Source organism: Galleria mellonella, unplaced genomic scaffold, assembly GCF_026898425.1.
Source record: "Galleria mellonella isolate WM207_F2 unplaced genomic scaffold, CSIRO_AGI_GalMel_v1 utg36, whole genome shotgun sequence".
NCBI classification, from domain to species: Eukaryota; Metazoa; Arthropoda; class Insecta; order Lepidoptera; family Pyralidae; genus Galleria; species Galleria mellonella.
The window spans coordinates 5351490-5378004 of record NW_026442086.1 but is presented as its reverse complement, the minus strand read 5'-3'; the positions used below and the strand labels follow the sequence as shown (position 1 = coordinate 5378004).

Below are 26515 nucleotides of genomic sequence, written 5' to 3'. Positions count from 1 at the left end.
CAGTTTTTCTTCTTTCAAAATCAACGAGAATAAACTTGCAGGCAAAAGTTAATTTTAAATATTTAGCCTTTCCTCTTTCAAACGTCTGTTGACTTTTGTACAACTATTTCTTCTAATGCCTCTCTACCATGACTTTCTTCGCGTATACCTATAGCAGCATGCTATTTTTATATCTTGTTTATCAGAAACATTTCTCTTATTACCTATCTGCCGAATAATAGACGGCAACGTTTTCTGGGAATGTCTGTGTATACCTAGTTCTTAAGCTAAAACCGCTTTATAGATTTTTATTAACGTGTAATATTAAATTTAATTGTATCATTGCGTAATATAGTACAGTGCGTAATGTATAATATATATGGCCATAAAGTAACAAGGATTTAGTTTATTTTATATTTGGATATTTAGTACCGTTTACTACAGTGACGTGAGTTTGTGTATTTCTTAACTGTTGGCACTTTAATGGCTTAACCAATTTATACAAATTTTGGTTATAGTAAGTACGTACTTCTATTATATGTGCAATTAAATTGTTTAATAGGTACACAACGAAATCGGACACATAAAAAAAGCTTTACAAAAAAACAGTTGATCGTTAATAATGCTAAATCTTTCTTCTTTAAAAAAAAATTCATTTAGATAATTGGACAGATAAATATAGAACTAATTAGATAATTAAATAAATGTTGACCTACATATATTATATTATATTTTTAATATTATTAAATGTATGACACTTTAATGTTTCCTTCAAAGAATTATACAAATTACAGAGACTAACAAAATGTACATAAAAAATAACTGGAATGCAAAGACTAAGTAAAAGAAGGTAATAAGCCTCCCTGGCTTTGTTCTTGAACAGCGATCTCTTTCAGGCAACTTTAGGATGGAGAGAAATAATTAAATTTAATAATTAAATATTATAATTTTTATTCTATTACAATTATAGATCACTATAAAGCTAAACAGATATTTTTCTACAATGACTTTATTTAATATTTACATACTTATACTATTCCTTCATTCGATTAAGTGTCAAAATATCTCAATATGCGATGATAAGACCCTTATAGACATCAATGGTAACATTATAAATAAAATGTTTTGCCAAGAAAAACCTTGCATTATAAGCCGCTATCAGGAACCCTGTGTCTTAGTGAAAAGAAATAGCTCTAATAAGAAGACATGTGAACTAATGGACAATATATGTAATAGAAAAGAAAACAGTAGACTGTCACGTTTTCAAAATGTCTATAAAAAAGTAAACGGAAATATAGTAAAAAGTAATAGAACATTTCAAGAGAGTTTTCATATTGTGACATTTAAAAACAAGTATATGTATCAAAAAATATGTTCGGGTGATTGGGCTACATGTGATTATGTACACAACATTGTATATTTCATGGAAGTAAGTATTTTTTTTTTATATATTTTTAATTTCATCAAAGGCTTAAATACAGTTATTTGCACATATACATACCATCCGTTTATTTCAAATAAAATATAATTTATTTATTTTTTTATTTAAGTGTAATTTTTTAAGCAGTCCACCCGATTCGGAATGCAATTTCAACTGCAAAGTATGGACAAGAAACTCAGAATTAAAATAAATAAGTTTGCCCGTTTTGAACCTTTCTCTTTTCGTCCACTTGAGAAAGACGTAACAATTTAAAATTAATTATATAATATCATTGGAATAAACGGATATGTCTTTACCATTTATTATTCATATGTTAGGTACCACAGTAATACACAGGTACTCGTAATTATTACATTTATGCCTTTGTTGAATTACAATTAAATTGTATGATTATCCTTTGTTAAGACAAATAAATGTAGGCAGGAAAACTCTATACCTATATAAGGTTTATGGAATATCCCCGTCAACATTTTATACAAATTTTGCTATAGGAATATTGTAAAATATTGACAATTAATGTTGACCGACAATCCGGCTACGATTTCATCTTAAATAGTCACAGAATTCTTTTGGTATAATCATTTTCAATATCATACCAGTCGTCTACTATCCATTGCTGAATATAGGCCTCCCCTAAAAGAGAAGTTTTACCAATAGTTGCAATACTTGGCAAGCGAATTAAACCTCAGACTTTATTGATATTTTAAGAGACACGCCACCCGTCTTCTGACCATTAAGTTACATTCGCGTCTTTCGACAACCATAGAAAAGAAAATAAGAAAAATAACTACATCGAAATATATTAAAAAAACTCTTCTTGACTACTTTCCTGTTATCATACAAAATCGATTAACTGTCACTTCAAAAATAAATATGCCTCATGCTACAAATAAAAGTCCTAGTATACAAACTTTTTTTCCCTAAATATACTACACCAAAATATTGCTGGTCTCTTGAGTAAAAGGGACATATTGCAAGTTACTCTTGATGAATTAACTTATCAACATAAATATGCGAAACTTTCATCAAATCCGGTACAGAACAAAATATTCTCCTAAATGGATTTCAACTTGCTGATTACTATTACATTTCACCTAGAACAAGTTGTAAACTATTGTTCAAAGAACATAACTTACTGACATTACCTTGTATGTACATATACGAAATATGTCAGTTTGTAAGGTCCCATTTTGATTTGTTCAAAAATAAAGAAGACTTCCTAGTAAATACACTGGAAGACATTGTAATAAATTTGTATTACCAACAATAAAGATATCTTTATGTAGTTCAAACTGTTATTCCATGGCAGTCAGAATATATAACAAACTGTTAACAAATCTTAAAAACTTAAATTATAATAAATTTAAAAAAGAACTACATAAATGGCTAGTAAATAAGTGTTACTATAGTGTCCAGGTATATTTACAAAATATAAAAGATTGACATTTCTGTATTGCAATTATTATTATATCTGTACAATTAACGTTTAAAAATTTAACATGTTATTATTTAAAAATTATTTTGTCATAACTTATGTACGTCAGTAATAACAAAATGTGTGAAACCATCTAAACAAAACTAGCATATGACCTTAAAAGTAAAAAAATGTAATGATTACAAACCTTACAAGCAAAAAACATACAGAGTGAAAACAAAGCCACATAAAAAACGCATGGAACGCAATGGAAATTAGATGGCGCTTTCAACAAAGTTCAAGTTCGAGTTCGAGTTCGAGTTCGAGTTCGAGTTCGAGTTCGAGTTCGATTTCGAGTTCGAGTTCGAGTTCGAGTTCGAGTTCGAGTTCGAGTTCGAGTTCGAGTACAATTTCAATTTCAATTTCAATTTCAATTTCAATTTCAATTTCAATTTCAATTTCAATTTCAATTTCAATTTCAATTTCAATTTCAATTTCAATTTCAATTTCAATTTCAATTTCAATTTCAATTTCAATTTCAATTTCAATTTCAATTTCAATTTCAATTTCAATTTCAATTTCAATTTCAATTTCAATTTCAATTTCAATTTCAATTTCAATTTCAATTTCAATTTCAATTTCAATTTCAATTTCAATTTCAATTTCAATTTCAATTTCAATTTCAATTTCAATTTCAATTTCAATTTCAATTTCAATTTCAATTTCAATTTCAATTTCAATTTCAATTTCAATTTCAATTTCAATTTCAATTTCAATTTCAATTTCAATTTCAATTTCAATTTCAATTTCAATTTCAATTTCAATTTCAATTTCAATTTCAATTTCAATTTCAATTTCAATTTCAATTTCAATTTCAATTTCAATTTCAATTTCAATTTCAATTTCAATTTCAATTTCAATTTCAATTTCAATTTCAATTTCAATTTCAATTTCAATTTCAATTTCAATTTCAATTTCAATTTCAATTTCAATTTCAATTTCAATTTCAATTTCAATTTCAATTTCAATTTCAATTTCAATTTCAATTTCAATTTCAATTTCAATTTCAATTTCAATTTCAATTTCAATTTCAATTTCAATTTCAATTTCAATTTCAATTTCAATTTCAATTTCAATTTCAATTTCAATTTCAATTTCAATTTCAATTTCAATTTCAATTTCAATTTCAATTTCAATTTCAATTTCAATTTCAATTTCAATTTCAATTTGTCTGTTAAGTCCGGAGTCTTCAAACGCAGACTGCAGGTCCTTCAACTTCTACACTTCTAGTGCCTGCTATAGAGCAGATGGTGGTAATGACTTGGGTCAACAATGAGAATAATCTTGCTTTTAGCCTTTACATCCTTCTTAGGGTCAACGGTTTCCTTGTTGGCGGGGTCCACGCATTACCATAATTCTTCATGTTCCAAGTACGATTTTGTTGCAAATTTCCAACTATTATTATAATAGTATTAGCCTTTTAATAAACTGACCGGGAATTATCCCGGTCAGTTTATTAAAAGGCACGATGTTTATAGACATTGTTTCAGAAACTGATGGATTAGCTGAAAAAATTAAAAATGTGGCCGGCAACCTAACCTAGCTTTTTTTTTACACGCGGTAACTATTCGGAAAACTAAACTTGTTTACACTGATATTTTACTTTAATCTGATGGCCCATAACCTGATGGAATAAAAGTAAAAATAATATAAATATAACCTTTTTAATTACTTAAAATAAACAAAAAATATACAGCGTGAAAACAAAGCGCGGCCAAATAAGAAAACGCATGGAACCCAAAGGAAGGAATGACAGCGAAAGAAACTAGATGGCACTGTGTGGTTCACTTTCAACAAAATTTAAATCCAAATCCAAATTCAAAGGGTTGGCCGATTCGATAGTTCTTTTTTTAAAAACATTTAACAATTAGGTACATTAGATACTCGTATATGATTCTTTAGCAATAATAATACTACATTATTACAAGCACTAATCATGACTTAGTCTTGTTCCAAATATAAATATCTATTCAGTAGCTTTTAAGAGGAAAAGTAACAAATATCCATTTTTACAAATTTTAGCATTTATGATATAGGATAGGATATAGGGATTCTATGAAGCCTTGAATGATATGAAGAGACTTGATAAGATATTGTCTCTTAATTGACTTGTTGTATGAAATGTAATGACTTGTTGTTGACCAAAAGTCTCTTTTCTTCTTTCATTTTTGAATTGTAACCTACATTTGTTTCGTCAAACCTGCCATATTATTCTACAACTTTTGTTTTAGGATGGTTCAATCTTATTAGAGAGCCCTAACTCAGGTGTGCGCTATCAAACAATAGACGAAAATAAATATATCATATTGTTTTATGCTGAAGAGAGTGAATATGGACTAGTGCCAAACGTAGCTATTAAAGTTCTTGAAAGAACTGAGCAGCCAGATCTAAAAGGAATATTGGTGGCTATTGGTAAGTTTACTTTCGTATTTTTACGTACAATAATAACTTCGGATGTTTGCTTTGTTTTGTTATATTTGTTTTATGTTCTAACAATAAAAATAATTTTTTAAGTGATTTCAAAAAGAAAATTATTTTCAATTCGTCTTTTTTTAATGACGCGATTGCCAATTTTAAATCGATTTTATTAATTCACACAAGTTACTTGTATTGGTTTCATATTACTTTTATGATGACAAATGAAAGGAGATGAAGTTAAACACAGGATCCTGCATGGTAAATTCAATTATTTTCAATTAATGTCACTATTTTCCTCCAGGCTCAGAGTGTACTAGTCAGAAGTGCTGTGTTGACCGCATCCCTTTACCATAATAGCTAATGATAACATTACTTACCCTGTAATTTCACTGTTATGTGCCGCGCTGAAATATTTGATTCTGACAAGCTCATGGTCTACCTGATGGAAAGTGGTAACCGTGATGATAACATGAGCAATACCATGGACATAACAGAGTATACTGTTTCGCCCAAGATACCCTCCATGCGTTGCCATTCCTGAGGACTTAGGTGTTATTCCTCTGTACCCTGAAATTCATGCCATATCCTACCCTTCGGACTGAAACACAGCGATGCAAACACAACTACTTTACGGTAGAAATACGAATGGGACAGAGGTAACTAAGCAAACAATTTTGCACAATGTCTCCCTCTGGTGAGTCCTCCTCTCCTCTAAAAATGAATAATAGACCAAGAAATATGCTTCTCTTTAAGAAGAAGTAGACGATTTTTGAACAAGTCTCGTGAACTCTTATTTACTATTCAACCTTCTAATCGCTATTAGCAGTTCAAGCTTCTAACTATCATTCCGAGCGATAAATGCCCTACTACTTTAGTATTCAGTGGAGGCAAAGAGCAAAGTCTGATTGTAACGTTTAGTTTTTTAAGCAACTCTGAATGGCGATCAAACTGACAGCTTATGCCCATAGATAGTGATAATAGTCGCTTATAGAGATGAGCACCTTTTTACTGAACAGTTTCTAGAGATCTATTTTCTTGATTTGATAAAATTCTTGATGTGAAAGATAGTCAATAATGCGGAAGAATATTTAAGCCTTATCCTTATAAATAATATAAATATGAGGTTGTTTATTTATTATGATCTGGGGGATTAATCGATTAATCAATCATCGTAAAAAGTTGTAGTGAAAGAAATATGAATAAAGAGTTCACCATTACGTATTACATTTAAACCTTTGTCGAGGCAACTTCTTAACCTAATCATGCGGGTGAAATTGCGAATAAAAACTAGTAAATAAAGCAACCATTTCTTTAATTTTCAGGTATGCTGGTATCGAGTTTCTTTATGATACTCGTAATAATCGTGTATGCAGTATTAAAGGAATTGAGAAACTTGTTTGGCCTTGTACTGATGGCTTATTTGGGAACTTTTTCTTTGGCTTTCCTAACGAAAGCCATCCAGACTTTGGGTTTATTACAGAGAACAATCAACGTCACAACATGTTTATATTTAGGTAATAGAAATTAAAAGAGTTTCTTAATTTTGTGTCATCACTGTTGCCGTATGGTCCCAGCGTAGAGTAGGCCACCCCTTCCTTTTCCGTTGGTATTGTGAAAGGCGAATAAGGGAACTTAATGGGCGACTGATGGGCAGTAGTATCTCTCTTAAAATATCATCAAAAGCCTTACTACGGTTATCAACCCATCTGCCAAGCATGGCAACTACTGGCAAACTACTGACAGTTAACGGTTGATATAATGATGAAGATATGATGCCATCAGTTTTGCAATCACTGCCTTATTGGTCTATGCAGGTGAAGAACGTTTGATCTCTGGACAAAATGTGTTTCAAAATAAAACATTTGCATTTAGAAGGGATCTTTATTATTATACCTATATACTTACCTATGTTTTTTTATTATTATTATTATTATTTTTAGAGCCTTTTGTCTATTTTGGAATCCTGAGTAGTTTCATGTGGATGAACGTAATGTCGTTCGATATTTGGCGGAAATTCAGGTAAATAAAAAGATATCTTTTAATTTATTCACAATTAATGATTGGATTTAAAATAACTCTTAACTTAACTTTTATATAAAAAGTTCAGTACCACGATATTTATTCACGCGAACTCGAGTTACCGAATTATTCTTGTTTTTTTTTATTAATGGATGATAAGAATGGTAACCCCACCAGTGCTGTCGGTATACACCGACAAGTCACCGTGTAGTACAGACATCGTGCAGTTTTAATTATGTTAGTAAGATAAGATTTTTTTTCCTAATATTGTATGGTATTTATTGTTACCGCTCGCTAATAGCTTTGATCTCATTCAACAGAGAAACCCATTGCCAACGCAGCAATCGCAGAGTTCTACGCAAGTTTATATACTATGGGTTATACGCGTGGCTCACACCAGCCGTGCTGGTGGTCGCTGAAGTCCTAATTGATCATATGGACCTGAGCCACTTGCCAAACTTCAAGAAACCCTCTTTCGATACGTGCTCATTTTATCGTGAGTGAATTTTTAATACCTTTTAAACTTTTGCGTTTAATAGAGACACGTTTTTAAATGGAGGATAAAGTAATAAATAAATACGTCATTTGGTTCCAAGTTAATTCCTAAGGAGAGTTGACGTCAGGCAAGCCGCTGACAGGAAACCGCTTAAAGATGATAAATAGGTGATGATTAAACTGTGCCTGTGTTAACGATACACGCTAGCGGGTAACCAGTGATGGATGATAGGTGAGAATGAAAAGGCAGGTCAATTAGCCCATCTTAATACCTATATAATACTCCTGGAATTCAGCATGATAGTTTCCAGGGGGACCAAGTGGAGGTCGACCTGACAGGGTATATTGCTAGCAGTGGGACTGGTAGTCTGCATTACTAACAATCCCTTCCCACCAATGTATTAGTGTTATAAACCTTACTTCTTACTAATATAAATCTATATGTGAGCTTATGTATTTGTTAACTTAGCACCTTAAAGTCTTAACTAATCGCTATGGGAGAGAGGGGTTAGTATTGAGAAGGTTAGTCCCCATTGCCATCAATGTACCCTAACAGGTCGACCTCCAGGCGGTTCCTCCTGGGAACTATCGTGACTAATTTATCGTTGAATTCGTCACGATGAGCTAACTGCCCTGCCTTATCACCTCTCACTGGTACTTTGCGCGTGTATACAGACAGCGCAGGCGGGGTTACCATGCCATTTTCACTTAAAAAAAAAACGAATCGCTATTAGATTTATTATATACATACTGTATGGTATAGAGAAGGATAAAGAATACTTTGTATATTACTTAATCTATAAACGTAATCCAGTCATGCGAACGAAATCGTGGTTAAAAGCTGTTAATACTATTTAATTCAATTGAATCATAGCTATACCACATACAAAGTTATTACCAATATCATACTAATGACGAATACCTACTTCGACATTACGCCATTAATTTATTATCTTTAAAAACATACCACGCTATTCTAACAACAAAGAAACCAGAGGAAGTTTGTGCATAATTAAAAACGGAATATAATATTTTTCTATGTACTGGTATCTTCATATAATTATTATATGAAACTTCGTTAATCAACAATGTAGGAGGAAAAGGGATTGTTAGTAATGGAGACTGAGAATCCCATTGCTAGCAATATACCCAACCAGGTCGACCTGCTCGCGGTTCTCCCTGGAAACTATCATGGTTAATTTCTGATGAATTCGTCATGATGGGCTAACTGTCCTGTTTTCATTCTCATCTATCACCCTTCACTGGTGCTCCGCCAGTGTATCCCATTAGCGCAGGCGGGGTTACCATACCATTTTCACCCATCAAAAAAAATCGACAATCAAACATTATTTTTTAAAAGATTCATTATTATTCCCTAAAGTTGTTACTCCTGTCTACGACAGACTGGTAGATAACGCCATATGATATTAAGCCTGCCATTTACACTATTTAGATATGTTAAAGTTAAATAAGAAAATAATTGTAATGTCTAATTTTTTTTTAATTTTTTTTTTCAAACATCTCTTAAATTTTATAATATCTCTATTACATCCAAACATTGCCAGAAAGAGATCGCTTTTGGCGATAAGGCCGCCTATTGTTTATATTAGAGAAACACACAGATGTAATCTTTTTCTGTCTAGTAATTTTCGTTTCTTTATAATATTCGTTTATACGAATAATACAAATATATATCATAATATCTATCAATCTTCTGATTACCTCTTAAAACTGATATATTTTTATTAATCCTATCCTATTAATCCTATTTAAGAGCTGCGCTCTTGTCGGTGGAGCTCTTGCCACTCACTACGATTTTCAGCGAGTCTCTTCACCTCTTGATACGACACCAACTTCTTCCTTGATCTGCCTGATGTAACTATGTCTCAGTCTCCCTCTCCCCCTCCTTCTAAACATATTTTTTAATAATATAGAGAAAAAAATACAGACAAGCTAGTGTGAAGCTTACTCTACCTATCTACTTATTCTAATATATAAAAATTAACTTTAACTGGCTAACTAATCTCCGAGACCAGGACGTATTATTAACTAAGATAAAAAGTAGCCTATATCCTTCTCCATTTCACATAGTATGTGTATATTAAATATCATAACGATAAATTAAGCCATTAAGACGCTATAAGACAGCAAACAAAGTGTGTTTGTAACATACACACATTTATAATATTAGTAAGGATTAAGGATTCCATATTTCATTCAGTCACTAAAAACCGCTCAACCAATTTTAATGTAATTTCGTAAATATATATTGTTAAATCGAATTCAAAGGTTAGATAATATTTATCCCGATAAGAAAAAATAGACTTAACAGGGGACAAAACGTTTGCTGGGTCATCTCGTCTATTATTAGATATCTGTGTATTTATTAATTTTTTTTTTATTATCTATGATTTTAGCTATTAGTAAATTAATTTATTTGTTATCGCCAATAATGGTAATATTAATAATAAACATGGTGTTGTTTTGTTTAACTTCCTTCAACATGTGGACAATAAAAAAGGAATTGAGGCGATTCGACAGAAATGAAACAACAAAAAATAAGAAGAATAGAAATCGGTAAATTATTATCACATAATTAATTGTAAAGCATGACAAAATATTCAATAAGAATCTCAGATAAAACATTTACAATATTTGCACGTAACTTCTCATTTGAGGGTGGCGCCATCTAATGTCAAGAGTTTGTAAACTACCTTCGTTATACACAAAAGAATTTGGCATGGCTTACCAATGACTTATGTGTTCTCCGAAGTACAAAGCAAATTACAATAAGTTTTACACGACTGTTCAAAAAACTGTGTCCAGAGTTCATGTATGTATGTGAATTATTTATTCCACCATAACTTCTAAACAGCTGGACGGATTTGGTTATATGGAGTATCATTAAAACCCTTAGCCTTACAGCATCCTGAGTGACACGGGCTATATTTTTTTTAAATAGTTTGATTTTACCAGAGCAGTAGTATTTTTTGTTTGCGTAGCAACATGTACTTGTTAAATGTATTAAGTATAAATTTGAATATATTGTGGTATTTTGACTGTTGTCGAACAGAGGGAGACATTGTACAAAAGTCGATTGCTTGGGTACCTCTGTCCCATTCGTGTTTCTACCGTGAAGCAGTTGTGTTTGCATAGCTGTGTTTCGGTTTGAAGGGTGGGATATGGCGTGAATTTACAGGGTACAGAGGAATAAAATCTGAGTCCTCAGGAATGACAACGCATGGGGGGGTATCATGGGCGAAACTGTATACTCTGTTATGTCCATGGTACTGTTCATACCTATAGGCGACGGTTACCACTTTCCATCAGGTGGGCCGTCAGCTTGTTTGTCATTCTAAGTTGTATAAAAAAAACATTTAAGATTATCGTTGAATATACTTTTAAGCCAACATACCAATTGATATTATTATATTGCTTCTCGTACAATTTGTGGATCAGCGAAGTGGAGTTTTAAAACATGTAGTATATATATATGTATGATGTAAATTTTCACTAGACAATCTGAGTACGAAATCTTAAAGACCATTGACCTCTACCAACAGTGCCATCGCTGTATTACAGTCTGTTTTTGACTTTTTTAATGGGTGACAATGGAATGATAGCCCCGCCTACACTATCGGTATACACAGATGTGGCACCAAGGAGGGATGATAGATGAGGATGAAAGCAAGTCTGTTCACGAATGACGAATTCAACAAGAATTATTTACGATGGTATCCATAACCTCTCCCCCATAATATAAGACTTAGTACAAATATAATCTACTACAAGTTCGTAAATACAATAACTGCAATCTAGCGGAAATGCCAAGTGAGGTTTAATAAAATCCATGTTACAATAATCAGACAAATAATGTAAAACAATGGATCTATATTGTTATCTTTTAGACTTTCGCTTTGCAAGGTTTATGATATACATGATATACTATAAGGGACGGTAATTGGATGACCCATTTAAGTAGTAAACCAGTGTAATGGGGAACTGGTCTAATTAGAATTCTCAGGTCAGAATGAGGTCTGAGAATTCTCAGATGCCCAATGTTCCTTCCAAGAGACAGGAATTGATGCGATCATTCAACTATGATAATTTACCTGATACCTGAACCTTATGATCAAATTAATTCCCGTATGTTATAAACCATAAACTTAATTGTGTCACATTAACAATGTAGTTGTGTGATGTCACAGTGCTTCTTATGTGTATTGGTTTATGATTCCATCATCCATTTCCATCATACAGGTTCACATTATTCCTTCGCCTATCTTTGGTGATGGGTACCAATTGGATCTTTGAAATATTGGGCGCAATTGTCGATCTACCTGACTGGTTCGAGAACTTGGTGGACGCATACAATGTTCTCGTCGGTGTGTTCATATTCTTCGTGTTTGTATTCAAAACTAATATATTTCGTAAAATTTTCAAAAGGTACATATATCATGTTTTACTTATATAGACTATTTCAATGGAAACTAATGAAAATGTAAGTAATAAATGACTCGACCATTGACAATTAATTTACAATAAATTGTAGTACAAATAAAAAGTCGGTTAATGAATTGAATCTTTTGATTTATTACTAACTAGCTATCAGCGCCGGCTTCGTATGGATGTACTAATTTTTTCCACCTTACTGTAGAATTTTTTGAACGCCTTCTTCTTTTCCTAAAAAATAAAAACAATAAGAAAACGTTCGTTAAATATATTCGGCAATGGGTTTTTGTTCATATACTCGTAGATGTTATTTAATTTTTTTGTGATATTTGCAAATTTTTGTTATTTTTCATTAAGTTTTATTGAAATAGACTATAAAACATTCTATCTATGTCTTACAGCGTTTGCTGTATCTGTTTTCAAATGTAGACTTCCCCTTCATCTTTCCATCGTTGTTTGTCTTCAGCCACCGTCTATTATCTCTTTCACTTCATCTGTCTTTTGTGTCTATCCTCCGAACATTATTTTGAATGGTTAACTTTTTTCTTTTATCTGTTTTTTTTTTCTTCTTCTTTAACGTAATGCCTTCTCTATTTGTTATTTACATAACTTTACAAAGAGAATATTGAACATTGTCTACAAGTATAAGTCCATAATTGTCGTGTGGTCCTGACAGAGAATGTACCATTCCTTTTCGACTAAGCGACTAAGGGAACTTCATAATCGAGGGGTGGGCGTCCCTCTTAAAATATCTCCAAGGCCTAACTGCGGTTTCCAACCCGCTTGCTAAGCGCGGCAATTACTGGCAAAACCCCCGATAAAATAAAGCTTATGTCCAGCAATGAACAATTAACGGCTAATATGGTATGGTATAAAGGCTACAATATGGCAATTCACCGAAGATATGGCAATGTACGTGATATGTTCATGACAATATACCGAGACACAAAATGGTAGCTCACAGCATTCGCAAACACAAAACGTTCAGAATAGGGATTTTTCCTTCTGGCATAGCTAAATTTATTCTTCATACAAAATAGCTAGAGCTAGCAGCAGTGATTACATTATTATGAGTCAGTCGACCTATAACCAAGACGCTTATAACAGCGTCGAAATATTCGGGAGCTCGCAAAGATTTTAGCGTTAACTTTCGTAAAACGTATAGGCAACTACAAGTATAAATCTTTATATAATAATTGTAAACAATCGTGATGTTATTACACAACATTATTTTCTTTCAGATGTTGAAGAAATCACTCCGACAATACATATTTAAACAATATAGAAGTAACTAAGGAACTCTAAAATTAATTAATAGTTAAATTGCATTACAAATGTCGTATATATATTACATGAGATAAATCTATTTCATACTGTGGCAAATATGTTCTTATAATATAAACACTTGTGTAATTGAAATATCTTCAGTGCTGATACGGCCGTACAGATACTTCTTATCAACAGGACGTATGCAAATGTGTATCCAGTTCCTAAAGGATGGAGACGTGCCGACTCTATAAACTGTCGCTCTATTTCGGTCATCTCTATAACTTACAAGATTATGTAGCGTATATTGAAGAAAAAATTCCTAATGTATCTTAAAGCCAATGATCTTTTCAGCGGTCGTTATATGGATCGTTAATATGGATTTCGCAAAAATCGGTCGACTGGAGGTCTTCTTTTGTATCTACTTCACTCACATTTGAAGCAAGACATTCGAGAACCATAACTGGAGCAAGACTAATTTCATTGAATTCAATGCCTCTAGAACAGAGGTATGTGTTTTCATCTCGAAAAAGTGTCTTTGATCAAACTCTTTTTCAAATAGATAAATCTTATAAAAAATATTGTTTCGATCTCTATTGGTCTTATTAAAACACTTATATAAATTTTTCTTAAATATCTCCTATATACAGATATTGTCTAATTACAATTTTATTATATTAATGATATAAACATAAACTTCCTTCTGTTTAGACATAAACAGGTGTTAGGCACGCTTTTATTATAAAACGTACATGTATTGAACGTCTGCCTATCGCAAGTTTAAGTTTTTTGTGGTAAGACGTATAAAATTTTACAAGTAGATCCCTATACAGACACTAGTTGCCGGGTGATGAAAGAATATGAGTATAATTTGAAAACTAATTCACTAATATTTCATTAAAATGTAAACAAACGAACTATTGACACAACTATAGCAGAGTCTGCTAATGTCCAATGGTAGTAAAAAAAAAAAATATTTGGTTAAATGTTTCGGTTTATTACAAATTTCATTTAGAGAGTATTTCTGTGATAATTTCAATGCTAATAAAAAGGTAACCAAGTTGGTTACTTTTTTATTAAGTTCTCGAAACAAACTATAAGTCTGATATCAGATATAATTTGTTTGATTTTGGGATACTCTTTTAAATACACAGTCAAAGAATTAATCTATTGTGTTATAAAAGTTATCATGTATCTGCCTACCTATAATTTATTTATCGATGTTCCTACTTTACTCTGCCAAAAATAACTTATTGATTTCACTGGCGTTAAAACTTTGCATTTTTAATTTTATAATGGATATCAATTTATTAATATAGGTAAATACTTAACATGAACTTTTAAAATTTTTACAAAACTATAACAATTCAAATTTAGCATGTTTTGTAAAAATTTTATTTCATGAAGTGTAAAATTTAAACCTTATTTCAATATACCGTTTAAATTGAAAATTGACTATTGTAATACAGGAAGAGAGTATATTTCAAATTAAAAGATATATTATTTATATTTATAATTAAAAAGATGTATTTTGAGAATGCGATTTATTTTCTTTTATTTTTTAAGCATAGTTTGTCTTCATTCTCCTTCCACGCCCCTCTCATTTATATTATCCTGTACACTATTATACTTATACAGGACAATAATGTCAATAATATATTTATAAAAATATAATATTCTACTAATAATTACATATATTATGTGATAACTGTAACACGCTATTGATCGTTACTTTTCCTCAAAGGACCACAAACTACAAATTAAACACAGCGCACCCAACCGGATAATTGCGATGGCCGTTTTAATATTCTGTATATTTTTTCTACTCATGCACTCAGTTAAAAGTGAAAAGTTGAAATGTGACGATAGAAACTTTACAGACAGTATGGGTGCAAATATAAGCGGAGATTATTGTAAAGAGAAACCGTGCATACTGACGAGAACACGAGGGTTCTGTGTTAAAGTGATATCAAAAAAATCGGTAAAATGTGCAAATTTCACATCGCTCCTTGCTAATACGACCGACAGCGAATTGTTGCGATATCAATATGTCTACAGATACAATTATACAACAGATGTAATTGAAAAAAGCAACAAAACCTTTCCAGAAAGTTTCCATTTATTGCGACACAAGAACTCGAACATAACCCGAAATTGTTTTACGGATTCCACGGTGATGGATTATCAAAATTTTATTCCATATATCCTAGAGGTAAGTGTTTTTACCTGTATTTTGCATCTCGCACTACAAAAATCCCTGTAAGTATCCTAGTTTTGTCCTGATTCCGCCGCACCCATCCCACCACCCATATCAAATTGCGAGGACGGTATGCCTGAACAAATACACTTCCAACTATAAAAAAAAAACCGCCCCACTGTGACATTTTCCTAATATTCTAAATAGTTCTTTAAAGTTAAAATGCAGAATCTCAGAAAGAGTCCTCAGGAATGGCAACGCATGGGGGGTATCATGAGTGAAAAAGTATACTCTGTTATGTCCATGGTACTGCTCATGTCTATAAGCGACGGTTACTATAAGATGGGCCGTCAGCTTGTTTGCTATTCTAATTTGCATAAAAAAATCTTGTGTTTACATATTGATTTTGCATTGCAACAAGCATTTTTGATCTGTACTCTAACCTATGATATAAAACGAACAAACTCAGTACATTGGAGAAAAATGTGATAGAGTTCTGATTATGCAAGAAAAAAATATTAAAAACGAATGAAATAAAAAGAATGGATTATTAGTAATAAGGAAGTGAAAACATAGCAAGCAATACATTCTGTCATGGCGACTTTCACGCGATATCTCCTAGAAACCACCGTGATTAATTCTAGATGAATTTATAAAGATAGATCAATTGGCTTGGATGAGGATACCTATCATCCGTTACTGGTACCCCGCCAGCGTATATCGATGATCCCGTTATTATTCTTTGAAAAAGAAATCCCTCGAACAGCAGGCGTAGGCACCCGCGCAGCAACTTCAGCCCTCTCCCGCTTAGATCTCTGTCGGTCCTTGGACATAGATTACATCTTACCTATCATTTTCATTGTTACTTCGTCAGCATATACTAATGTTGCAGGCGGGACTATCATTCTATGGAATCCTTGGTGGCGTAGCGGTTTAACACGCTGCTTATCTTTTTTCCACTGAAATTTATCAAAACCCTTTGATACTCACTGAAAAAAGGATTTAAAGTACTTTTTTTATGCAACTTAGAATGGCAAACAAGCTAACAGCCCACCTGATGGAAAGTGGTAACCGTCGCCTATATACATCATCAGTACCATGGACATAACAAAGTATACTGTTTCGCCCATGATACCTCCCATGCGTTGCCATTCCTGAGGACTCAGGTGTTATTCCTCTGTACCCAGTAAATTCACGCCATATCCGACCCTTCAAACCGAAACACAGCCATGCAAACACAGCTGCTTCACTTATTGACGAATAATCACAAATCTACTCGTACTGGTCCTCCTTAATATTATAAAAGTTTTTCATTTTTTATATTTTTTATTTGCAAAATATACTTTCTTAATAATACAGTACAATCATACTTGTACAACAAGTAGTCCATTACCTTAAGGTTGTCTTGAAAAGATTGCTCTCAGCAATAAGACCGCCTTACTGTACTTATACAATTGTATCGTTGTGATTGTAAATTGTCTTGCTTATTTCCTATATTGTATAACGCAAATAAAGTATACTCATTCATACAAGAGTTTGTTTGTATGTTACCTTATAGCCTCTTAACTGCTTAACCATAAATATGAAATTTGGTAAACACGTACTATATGAGATGGGAAAGGAGTTTCAACGCGCTAATCTCTGGAACTGCTGGTTGAATTTAAACAACTTTTTTTTGCAATTGATTTCTTAAAAGCGGGTATAATACAACCACGGATGGAATAACTGTACTTAAGCAGAAGTAATTGTATGTGTTAATAGTTTATATGCTCGCGGTTTTTTACAAATACTAAAAATAAAAAAAAACATAAATCTTTTTTTAAATAGAAAGCTGTATTAAAAGTTAGCTTAAAAAAATTATATTTATAAACTTTTAATACAGGTTTGTACTTAAAATTGCATTTTTGGTTATCAATATTCCAATATCCTATTTTTTTTATCTAAGAATCTCCAAAAATAGAGCTGGCTACTCAAGTATTGCTTCTGCTTAATTATTGAAACAAAATATGGTCAGGTAACTGCGTATTTGCTTATGTTTCAGAATGGTTCCTTATTGCTAGAGACTCCAAATTTAGGACAACGGTTTCAACTTATTCGCAACTATAAATATATACTTATGTTTTTCATAAAGGATGACAAAAAGTACGCATCTGTTCAATTTATTAAAGAAGAGCTCAGTACTATAAATGATAGAAAAACTGTTTTAATTGCTATAGGTAAGTAAGGCTACAGGATCATTAACCTATATATCTGTATCTTAGATTAGACAGATAGAGCTTCAAGCGTCAAAAACGGACCAACTTTGTATGAGCTAATTATCTGACTCGTTTCTTTATTAGTGTTCTATATACTTACGCACACAATGTATCTTGACGTATCTATATTTAATTATTTAATAATTAAAATGTATTATTACGCATTAAAAATATGCAAATATTCTAAGAAATATAAATATAGAATTTATAAAGAAATCACTCGTAACTATTATACCTATATACTATCACGCAAAATATTATAAAAAAGTTAACCCGCTTTTCTCGAAGCATTAGTATGGAGACACTCTATCTATATAATCTAAAAACAAGATCTGTATTTAGTAATTTATGGTTATATTTCACAAAGAAGAGTTTCATTTTATGTATATGTCTTTATTATAATTATAGTTAATGATTTAAGTATTTTTGAGTTTATCTATTACAAACAAACATCAATTCTTTCCTCTTTTTTCACACACACACACAAATAGTTACACATGCACACATACACACAGTCTGTTGTTTGTAAATTATTTTATTTAAATATTTATTTTCAACTAGTTTGAATTTTTCACTTTATACAGTTTTAGTCATTTATTGAATCTGTTTATTATGACCATAGATTATGACATTGGGTTATATATAAAGGCGATGGGGTACTGGTGACCACTAAATCAGGTTTTTTCAAAACCTAAAGCAACCAGTCTCTCACAAAACAAGTATTACAAATTTCATAGTACATTAAATTGATACTTTTTACTATTTTCTGTTTCAGGTATGTTAACATCGAGTTTCTTCATGATATTGGTGATTGTCGTATACGGGATGTTAAAAGAGCTACAATGTTTTTTCGGCATGATTCTTATAGCATATATGGCTACTTTTTCCGCAGCATTCCTATTGCAGGCAGTCCAATCGCTGGGATTGTGGATGGGAGTTATAAATACCACTGCCTGCTCTGTTCTGGGTGATTATTACTTATAATAAGTACTTCAGATATCATCATCATCATTTCAGCCATTATCGGTCCACTGCTGGACATAAGCCTCCCTCATAGACTGCCATAAAGAACGTTCCTGAGGACTGCATCCACTGACTCCTTACAATGACTTTAGATTAGATATATAAAGGATAAAATCAAAATCACTGCAACCTTTGAATGAAGTATTTTACCAGTGAAACTAAATATTTTCATCAAACAAACATGGGTCGAATTCAAAATTGTCTTCCACACGAGAAACCGATTTCAATTGTGACAAAACCAGTTATTTCGATTTAAAAACTAAACTACTGAACCGATTTTAATAAAATTTCTATGGGACCAGTCTGTAAGTATATCCTTTTCGATAAAAAAGAAACCTTGATCCTAACAATTCTTTCTATCTTCAGAATATATAATGATACTCAATTGAGGGAAAATATTAAGAGCCTTCGTAACTTTACCTTTTCGAAACGTGGCAACGTCGCAATTATCCGTCAATTTTTGAAATAATTTAATAACTTTCCTTTTTTTTAATTACTTTATTAAAAAAGTGGCCTGCTAGCTAACTAAACTACAATAATATGTTTACTAAGCTGTTGCGGAAAATTTGGATTTTTGTGACAAAAAAAAAATGCTTGAATAATTCCAATGCAAAATATGAAGTTGGTATAAAATTTTTATTGGTAGATTTATACGTAATATTTTGTATGTTTAACGTTTGAATTCGCTAGCAGATAACTTTTAAATCATCTATAAAAAAATATTGGAAATTATTCAATTGTTTCTTTTTTTTTTTTTTGTTAAGTGACAAATTTTTAGACAAATGCAATGTTGCCACACTTCGTCAAGCTAAAATTATGTATAATCTCCTCCTTTTGTAGGTCCATTAGTCAACTTTTGTACAATGAGCAGTTTTATGTGGATGAACGCAATATCTTTTGCTATTTGGAGAAGATTCAGGTAAAATTAATGCAGTTAACAATAATGTATATTAGGTATTGAATAATAACTGTCGTGAGACATACTGTATGGAAATTATTTATGTCGACATTACTCACGTTTTCAATTTAGGGATGCCTGACTAGTTTCAAACTTAACATGAGTAAAGCTGACAGAAATGATTCCAATAACAAATTTTAAGTTTTATTTTTAAATTATATTATTTAAAAATGGCAAATAAACTAACGATCGATGTGATAGTAGATGGTAATCGGCCTATAGACAAGAACAGCATTACAGTATATGTCATAGGCTTTATGACATATACTATAATGCTCACCAGAGTACAAAAGTTTTTTTGAATATCCATTAAACATTGTCTGGAATTGAAAATTGTTGTTGTTTATGTTTGTTTGAGAGGAATATGGCATGAATTTACTGGGTACAGAGGAATAACACCTGAGTCCTCAGGAATGGCAACGCATGGGGGTATTATGGGCGAAACAGTATTCTCTGTTATGTCCATGGTACTGCTCATGTCTATAGGCGACGGCTACCACTTTCCATCAGGTGGGCCGTCAACTTGTTTGCCATTCTAAGTTTTATAAAAAAAAAAACAAAGAGTATCACAGTATAATATTAATGGTGTTATCCATATATTTACATAGTGCCCATTATTCTTTAGGTTGGACGAAGCTAGCATGTCGTTTACAGTTATGTAACCAGCGTAGTCTGTAATTTACTTATTCTTCTAACTTTTAAACTATTATCGGTCTTACCACAAAAATAATTGGAAACACTATCTATCTAAACAGAGTTTAACAAAATTTTATTTAAGCGAATTTTATGTACCGTTTTTTATCAACTATTTTAATAATATTATCACTTTAAATAACTATTATATCAATAGACAATTTTTTTTTTTAGATATAAACAGTTTTGTAGTAATATATCTAAACATGTATTGAACATATGTTTATGTTTTTTTTATGGTAAAATAGTTTATTATACTTGTAGAGGTACTGAGTACAACCATAAGTTAAGTCGTCGTGAGATGTGGCACAAGTTTTTGTTCTACGGCCTGTACGCTTGGCTTATCACCGCCATCTTGGTGCTGATCGAAGTGATAATAAACCGCATAGACCTGAAGCACCTACCGAACTTTATAAAACCCTCGTTTGAGACTTGTATGTACAATCGTAAGTATCGAAAGTGACGTGGATTTAACATATTTTGTAATTTGTACCTACGTTCTATTTCCTTGGCAATAATTCTATTAATTTATTATTTATTATTGACGCCATTTTGGCGTCATGGTTTAGCAGTTAACGAGTGTTATAATAACTATTTATTCTTGTGAATGACTTCCTTTGTTAAGAGGCTTTTATTATGAAACATTTCTGGGACGCTTTACCATCCGGTCATTTTTATCATCCTAAGCACAAATGACAACAATTTTTAAATTATCCAAATGTAAATTCGAAAAAAGTCAGGCTGAATTTGATCTTGATGTCGCCGGACCGCAATCAAACGTAAATGACTAGAATAAAATATACCTATATTAGATATATAACACAGAAATCAGTTGTGCTATCACATGGCATTCCTTTTTTAACATAAAAATCATCTGATTGCTAATTCCTACTAGCTTAGACATTGATTTCACTGGAGATTGATTGTATTTTATCAATTTCAGCCAAGAGTAAATTGCTTTACTTGTTGGTGCCAATCTTGGTGATATTAATAATCAACACGGTACTGTTTTGTTTGACCACTTTTAATATGTGGCTCGTGAGAAAAGAGTTATCACGATTTAACAGTAAAGAGACGAAGAACACCAAAAGGAATGAGAACAGGTAACTTTGATACTGTTTTTTGTGGTGGTGATTTTTTTTTTGATGGGTGAAAATGGTATGGTAACCCCGCCTACGCTAACGGGATACGCTGGCGGAGCACCAGTGAAGGGTGATAGATGAGAATGAAAACAGGCCAGTTAGCCCATCATGATGAATTCATCAGGAATTAACCATGATAGTTTCCAGAGAGAACCGCGAGGAGGTCGACCTGATTGGGTATATTGCTAGCAATGGGATTCTCAGTCTCAATTACTAACAATCTCTTTCCCCCCTGTGGTGGTGAAAGAACACTCTTTTTGAAAATGTCTTTTTCTCAATGTCCTCTATTTTCCCAACTGGTAATATATCAACCTCACTCAATAGGTATGATACCCACATTTCGTTAAGCTTATAATCCAATGTATGAAAAGAATCTATTGCTGTCAGCCGGCTAAATTTAATTTATTTTCGATATTTTTCATCATTGGAGAATTAGTAAAAAATAAAAATAATACACAACATGTTTTGTTTCGGTCAGATTAGATCTTAAAAAATTCGCGAACTCTAAATTGGGGTAGTATACTTTTGAGCCATAATGTTTTCGTGCTGTTTTCAAGCGACTATTAAGAGGGAAAAGGAGGTTCTACATTCGTCGGATTTTATTTACGAATACGTTACATATTTACTTCTCTTATTCTGAATCGATTTTTACAATTCTTTTTTACAGTAGATAAGGTTCACATCTATATTGGTCTAATTTTTATTTTGTAACAACCGAGGCTTCCGTTCTTTTTGCTTTACAAAGTACTCATTACGAAACAATATCTATAATTAAAGATATAATTTATGAAGTAGATTATCTATGAAACAATTCCTTATTGGAAATCTACGAAACATTTATTTATTTAAACTTTATTGACCAATAAAATGTGATACAAAAGGCGAACTTAATGCTATAGGCATTCTCTACCAGTCAACTTTTAGAATGTGCAGAGATACTCGACGGCAAGGTATATATATATATATATATATATATATATATATATATATATATATATATATATATATATTAATATATATATATATATATTAATGGATGATAATACCAGTTAGCGTTATCGTTATACGCTGGCAAGGCACTAGCGAGGGATGATAAGTGACGATGAAAGCGGGTCAGTTAGCCCATCGTGTCGAATTCCACTAAAATTAACACGATGGTTTCCAGGAGGAACCGCGTGGAGGTCGACTTGTTAGGGTGTATTGCTGGCAATAAGTCAGTTAGATCCCATTACTAACAATCCCTTTCCCCCTTTTCGGCGGTATATATTTATGATGATAAACATCACATATAAAATGTGGCAGGTTCGTGCTGCACTTGAAGTTGAGTATGGTGATGGGCGTAAACTGGATCTTTGAAGTACTAGGAGCCCAGAACCTCCTGCCACAGTGGTTGGAGAATGTGGCAGATGTATATAATGTACTTACTGGTGTTTTTATTTTCTTTGTTTTCATCTTGAAGAGCAATATAATCTTGAAAATTTGCAAACGGTAAGTAAATTTATTACCTATTTATTTATTACTCTGTATTTTATCATGTAATTTACTATATCAATGTACGATTAATGAGTATATATGTAATTTGCCACATCCTAACAAAGTTCATGTAAAGGACAATTTATTAATATATTGTCATCTTTATAACCTCATAATGCTTTAATAAACAATTAAATACAAACTTTTGAGACAGTGTTCTACCGTTGAAACTCATTTTTCTTTTCCTAAATAAACATAGACAAGAAAATAAATTATAAAACAATACCACTGAATATGTCACACAGCATTATTTGGTCGCAACCTAAGCAGATCTGCAATTATCAATACTAGATAACTAATAGACATATTTAAATTTTATTTTTCATAAATATTCTGTCTTAAAAGACAAATAATACTTATTGCTTGTTATATCGTATAATCATGTATGCCAAATTTGCAATATTTCTTTAAGAGATACTAAACAATAACTTAATACAAAATACCTTTGTAAAAAAAACTTGTATCGTATGCTAATATTGTAAATGTGATACCTTATAAAGATATTTGGATGTTCTATATTTGAAAAAATGTAAATAATCAAATATATTTTATTCATTAATTTAACATAAAGTGTTTATCTATCTATCTATCTATATCTTAATTTAACATATAGGCAGATTTACTTTATATTGTTACGATGCACTTTCATGACTTCTAAAGGGATTGTTCTGAAAGCTTCTCCTAAAAATGTATTTGTCCAATTAGTAGTGCTCTTTCGAATTTAAAAACAGAATTCGAAAATAATCGATATCAAATATGGTTCTAGAAAGGTGCGCTGACCTTGTGGATATAAGTATCACTATTTGTATGTATGTAGCTATACATATAAATTTTTTTGCAACTAGTAATTAATCAAATTAAATAGAAAAATCACGAACTTACTAGTACCTACTATGACTCGCCCCGAATCGGCATGAACTTTTTAAATCCTGGCTAGGCGGATATAAAAGGTGTGCTATAAATAATCAAATAACACTAGTCTCAAATGATTCCTATGATCCTTCATATGGGGATCAAGATAAAATGGCCTGAGCCGAAGTTCGAAACGCCTCGCAATGCCCTCAGACTACTTAAGTCGTATCGGCAGGAGATGGCGAAAGGCCGCTCTATTAGTCCTTCCGCAAGTTTGGAGTGCCGTCTGCACTCGTCCCTTTTTTCACCCGGTGAAGCTGTACGAGCCATCTGCGGCCAACAGCATAGAGTAGTTCGAAAAAATCGAACAACAGTTTCTATTTACAAACGATAAATCGAAATTCCTCTGCAAGCAAAAAAGAATAATTAACTGTGACTACTGCGAGCTAATACGAATAGACTCTATAGAGATTCAGATTAATACTGTAGGTATTTGAAAGAAAGAAAGAAAACATTTATTGCCAACAACAAAGTTACATAAATGATCAATAGGAAAAAAAAAACTTTACATTTGTTATTTAATGAATAAACATACTTCTATCTTCACGACTCATCATTTATTCACCCTGCATGTAACAATATATAAATAACGCGAGCGAAGCTGCGAGAAACAACTAGTTAAAAATAAAAGATTCTTAAATTATTACTTTTTATTACAATATTTTATAGACTTTGAAATATAAAAATAAATAATATTAAATCAATTAAACAACGTTTATTAATTTAGGAGTTTATTTAAACTCTATTTAGAGAGGCTACGTTTTAAAATATTTTTATAATAGAATTGTAAAATTTATTTTTGCTGCAGGTTCAATGTCAACAATCGATTTACCAAACATTTAGAGAAGAGAGTGAAGAGTACAGCTCAAAGAAACACGTCGACCAGCCACTCCACCATTAGCGGAACTGGTGAACAGTATGTGGACATGTTACCAATGAGATCTTAATCTTATTGTAAACGTAATCAAGTTTAAAATTATTATATGCAAATATAAACAATAAACAAATAAAGCACTAACCATAATTACTAAATAACGTAAAAAGTAAATTTCTTTACACATAATTATTAAATAGGTACACTATTTTCTCTTAAAGTATAAATTATACCATTGTGAAAGGATAATACCTATCTACGGCCTTTTTAACCCTAATCTTATTTATACATTTTATTTATACATTAAGTTTTTAAAATACTACGACATTTCAAATAAGATGGCCAGACAAACTCTGGTCATCTATATAGATAAACGAGGAAGTACACAATATAAACTCCAAAAGGTGTGGCGGGAATAAAACAAAATAAATTTCGATTATTATGTTTTGGAATGTAATTACATAAATTAAAGGAAATAAATAAACAAAATTACACATTTTGAACGAAAACAAATATAATTTTGAATTTCTAGAGCTAAACATTGACTAGCTCTTGAAATTCATTATTATAATAGAACCATTATATTTGTTTCCTATAAGAATTGATAGAAAAAATAATATGTAGCCTAAATAAAATTCTGAATGCACAGGAATTGAGATTAAAATATTAATGGAAATTTATTAAAATGAAATTAAAATTAAAATATTAATGAGATTAAAATAAGTTAAAATTTGTAAAAATACGTTTGTTACTCGTTTATGCAATGGTTGGACGGGTTTAATTTGTAATTAAGTATATGGTTAGGTTATATTTTAACATTTTATATTTAAGTAAAATGTTTAAATATAAAATATAACATGTGATACTTTATATACTAATTTTAATCTTTTACATATTTTTTATAAAGAATTTGTATGTACATCTTAATTAAACTTTTTTATATTTAGATAAATTCTATGTAGTGTATTAAATTATATTTGTGCAAAATCACAGCTAGTCAGTAATTGGTAAATAAAAATCTTTTCTAATATACGGTGATTGCACAAAATTAAATTGTCTCACAAAAATAAAAATAAAAAATATATGTCATAAGTGTATTAACAATTTGTTATTCCTTATATTGATAGGTGCTTCGAATACATTATTTTTTAAATTCCCCTTTTTATTTTTACGATCTGACGGGCATACAGCCCATTTTCCATCTTGTTTGCCATCTTAATATAAAAAATAAATATTTAATGAAAAGTTTTTATTAAAATATAGTTTCATTATTAAGCACATTTTATTATTTTAGTACCTATACAACCAAAACCACATTCTTTTACAATAGAAAAAATTTATAGACAACCCCTTATTCATAAAAACGTCAAACCTCCTATAAATC

At 31.3% G+C, this 26515-nt stretch overlaps 2 protein-coding genes across 3 annotated transcripts; both read left to right on the top strand.

Moving 5' to 3' along the window:
* Positions 1-972: 972 nt before the first annotated feature.
* LOC113513902 (G-protein coupled receptor Mth2-like) lies at positions 973-14013 on the top strand. The gene is made up of 8 exons (XM_052897381.1): positions 973-1408; positions 5126-5306; positions 6635-6826; positions 7253-7331; positions 7652-7827; positions 10244-10403; positions 12087-12272; positions 13899-14013. The coding sequence occupies exons 1-8, from the start codon at positions 983-985 to the stop codon at positions 13918-13920; spliced, it is 1422 nt and encodes a 473-aa protein (XP_052753341.1). The 5' UTR covers positions 973-982; the 3' UTR covers positions 13921-14013.
* Positions 13520-26409, top strand: LOC116412750 (G-protein coupled receptor Mth2-like). Of its 2 annotated transcripts, XM_052897379.1 has the most exons (9): positions 13520-14053; positions 15289-15756; positions 17783-17957; positions 18772-18963; positions 19860-19938; positions 20935-21116; positions 21614-21773; positions 23115-23300; positions 25066-26409. In XM_052897379.1, the coding sequence occupies exons 2-9, from the start codon at positions 15337-15339 to the stop codon at positions 25202-25204; spliced, it is 1533 nt and encodes a 510-aa protein (XP_052753339.1). In that variant the 5' UTR covers positions 13520-14053; positions 15289-15336; the 3' UTR covers positions 25205-26409. The 2 variants fall into 2 exon arrangements, with proteins under 2 accessions (XP_052753339.1, XP_052753340.1); XM_052897380.1 differs by lacking the exon at positions 18772-18963.
* Positions 26410-26515: the final 106 nt, after the last annotated feature.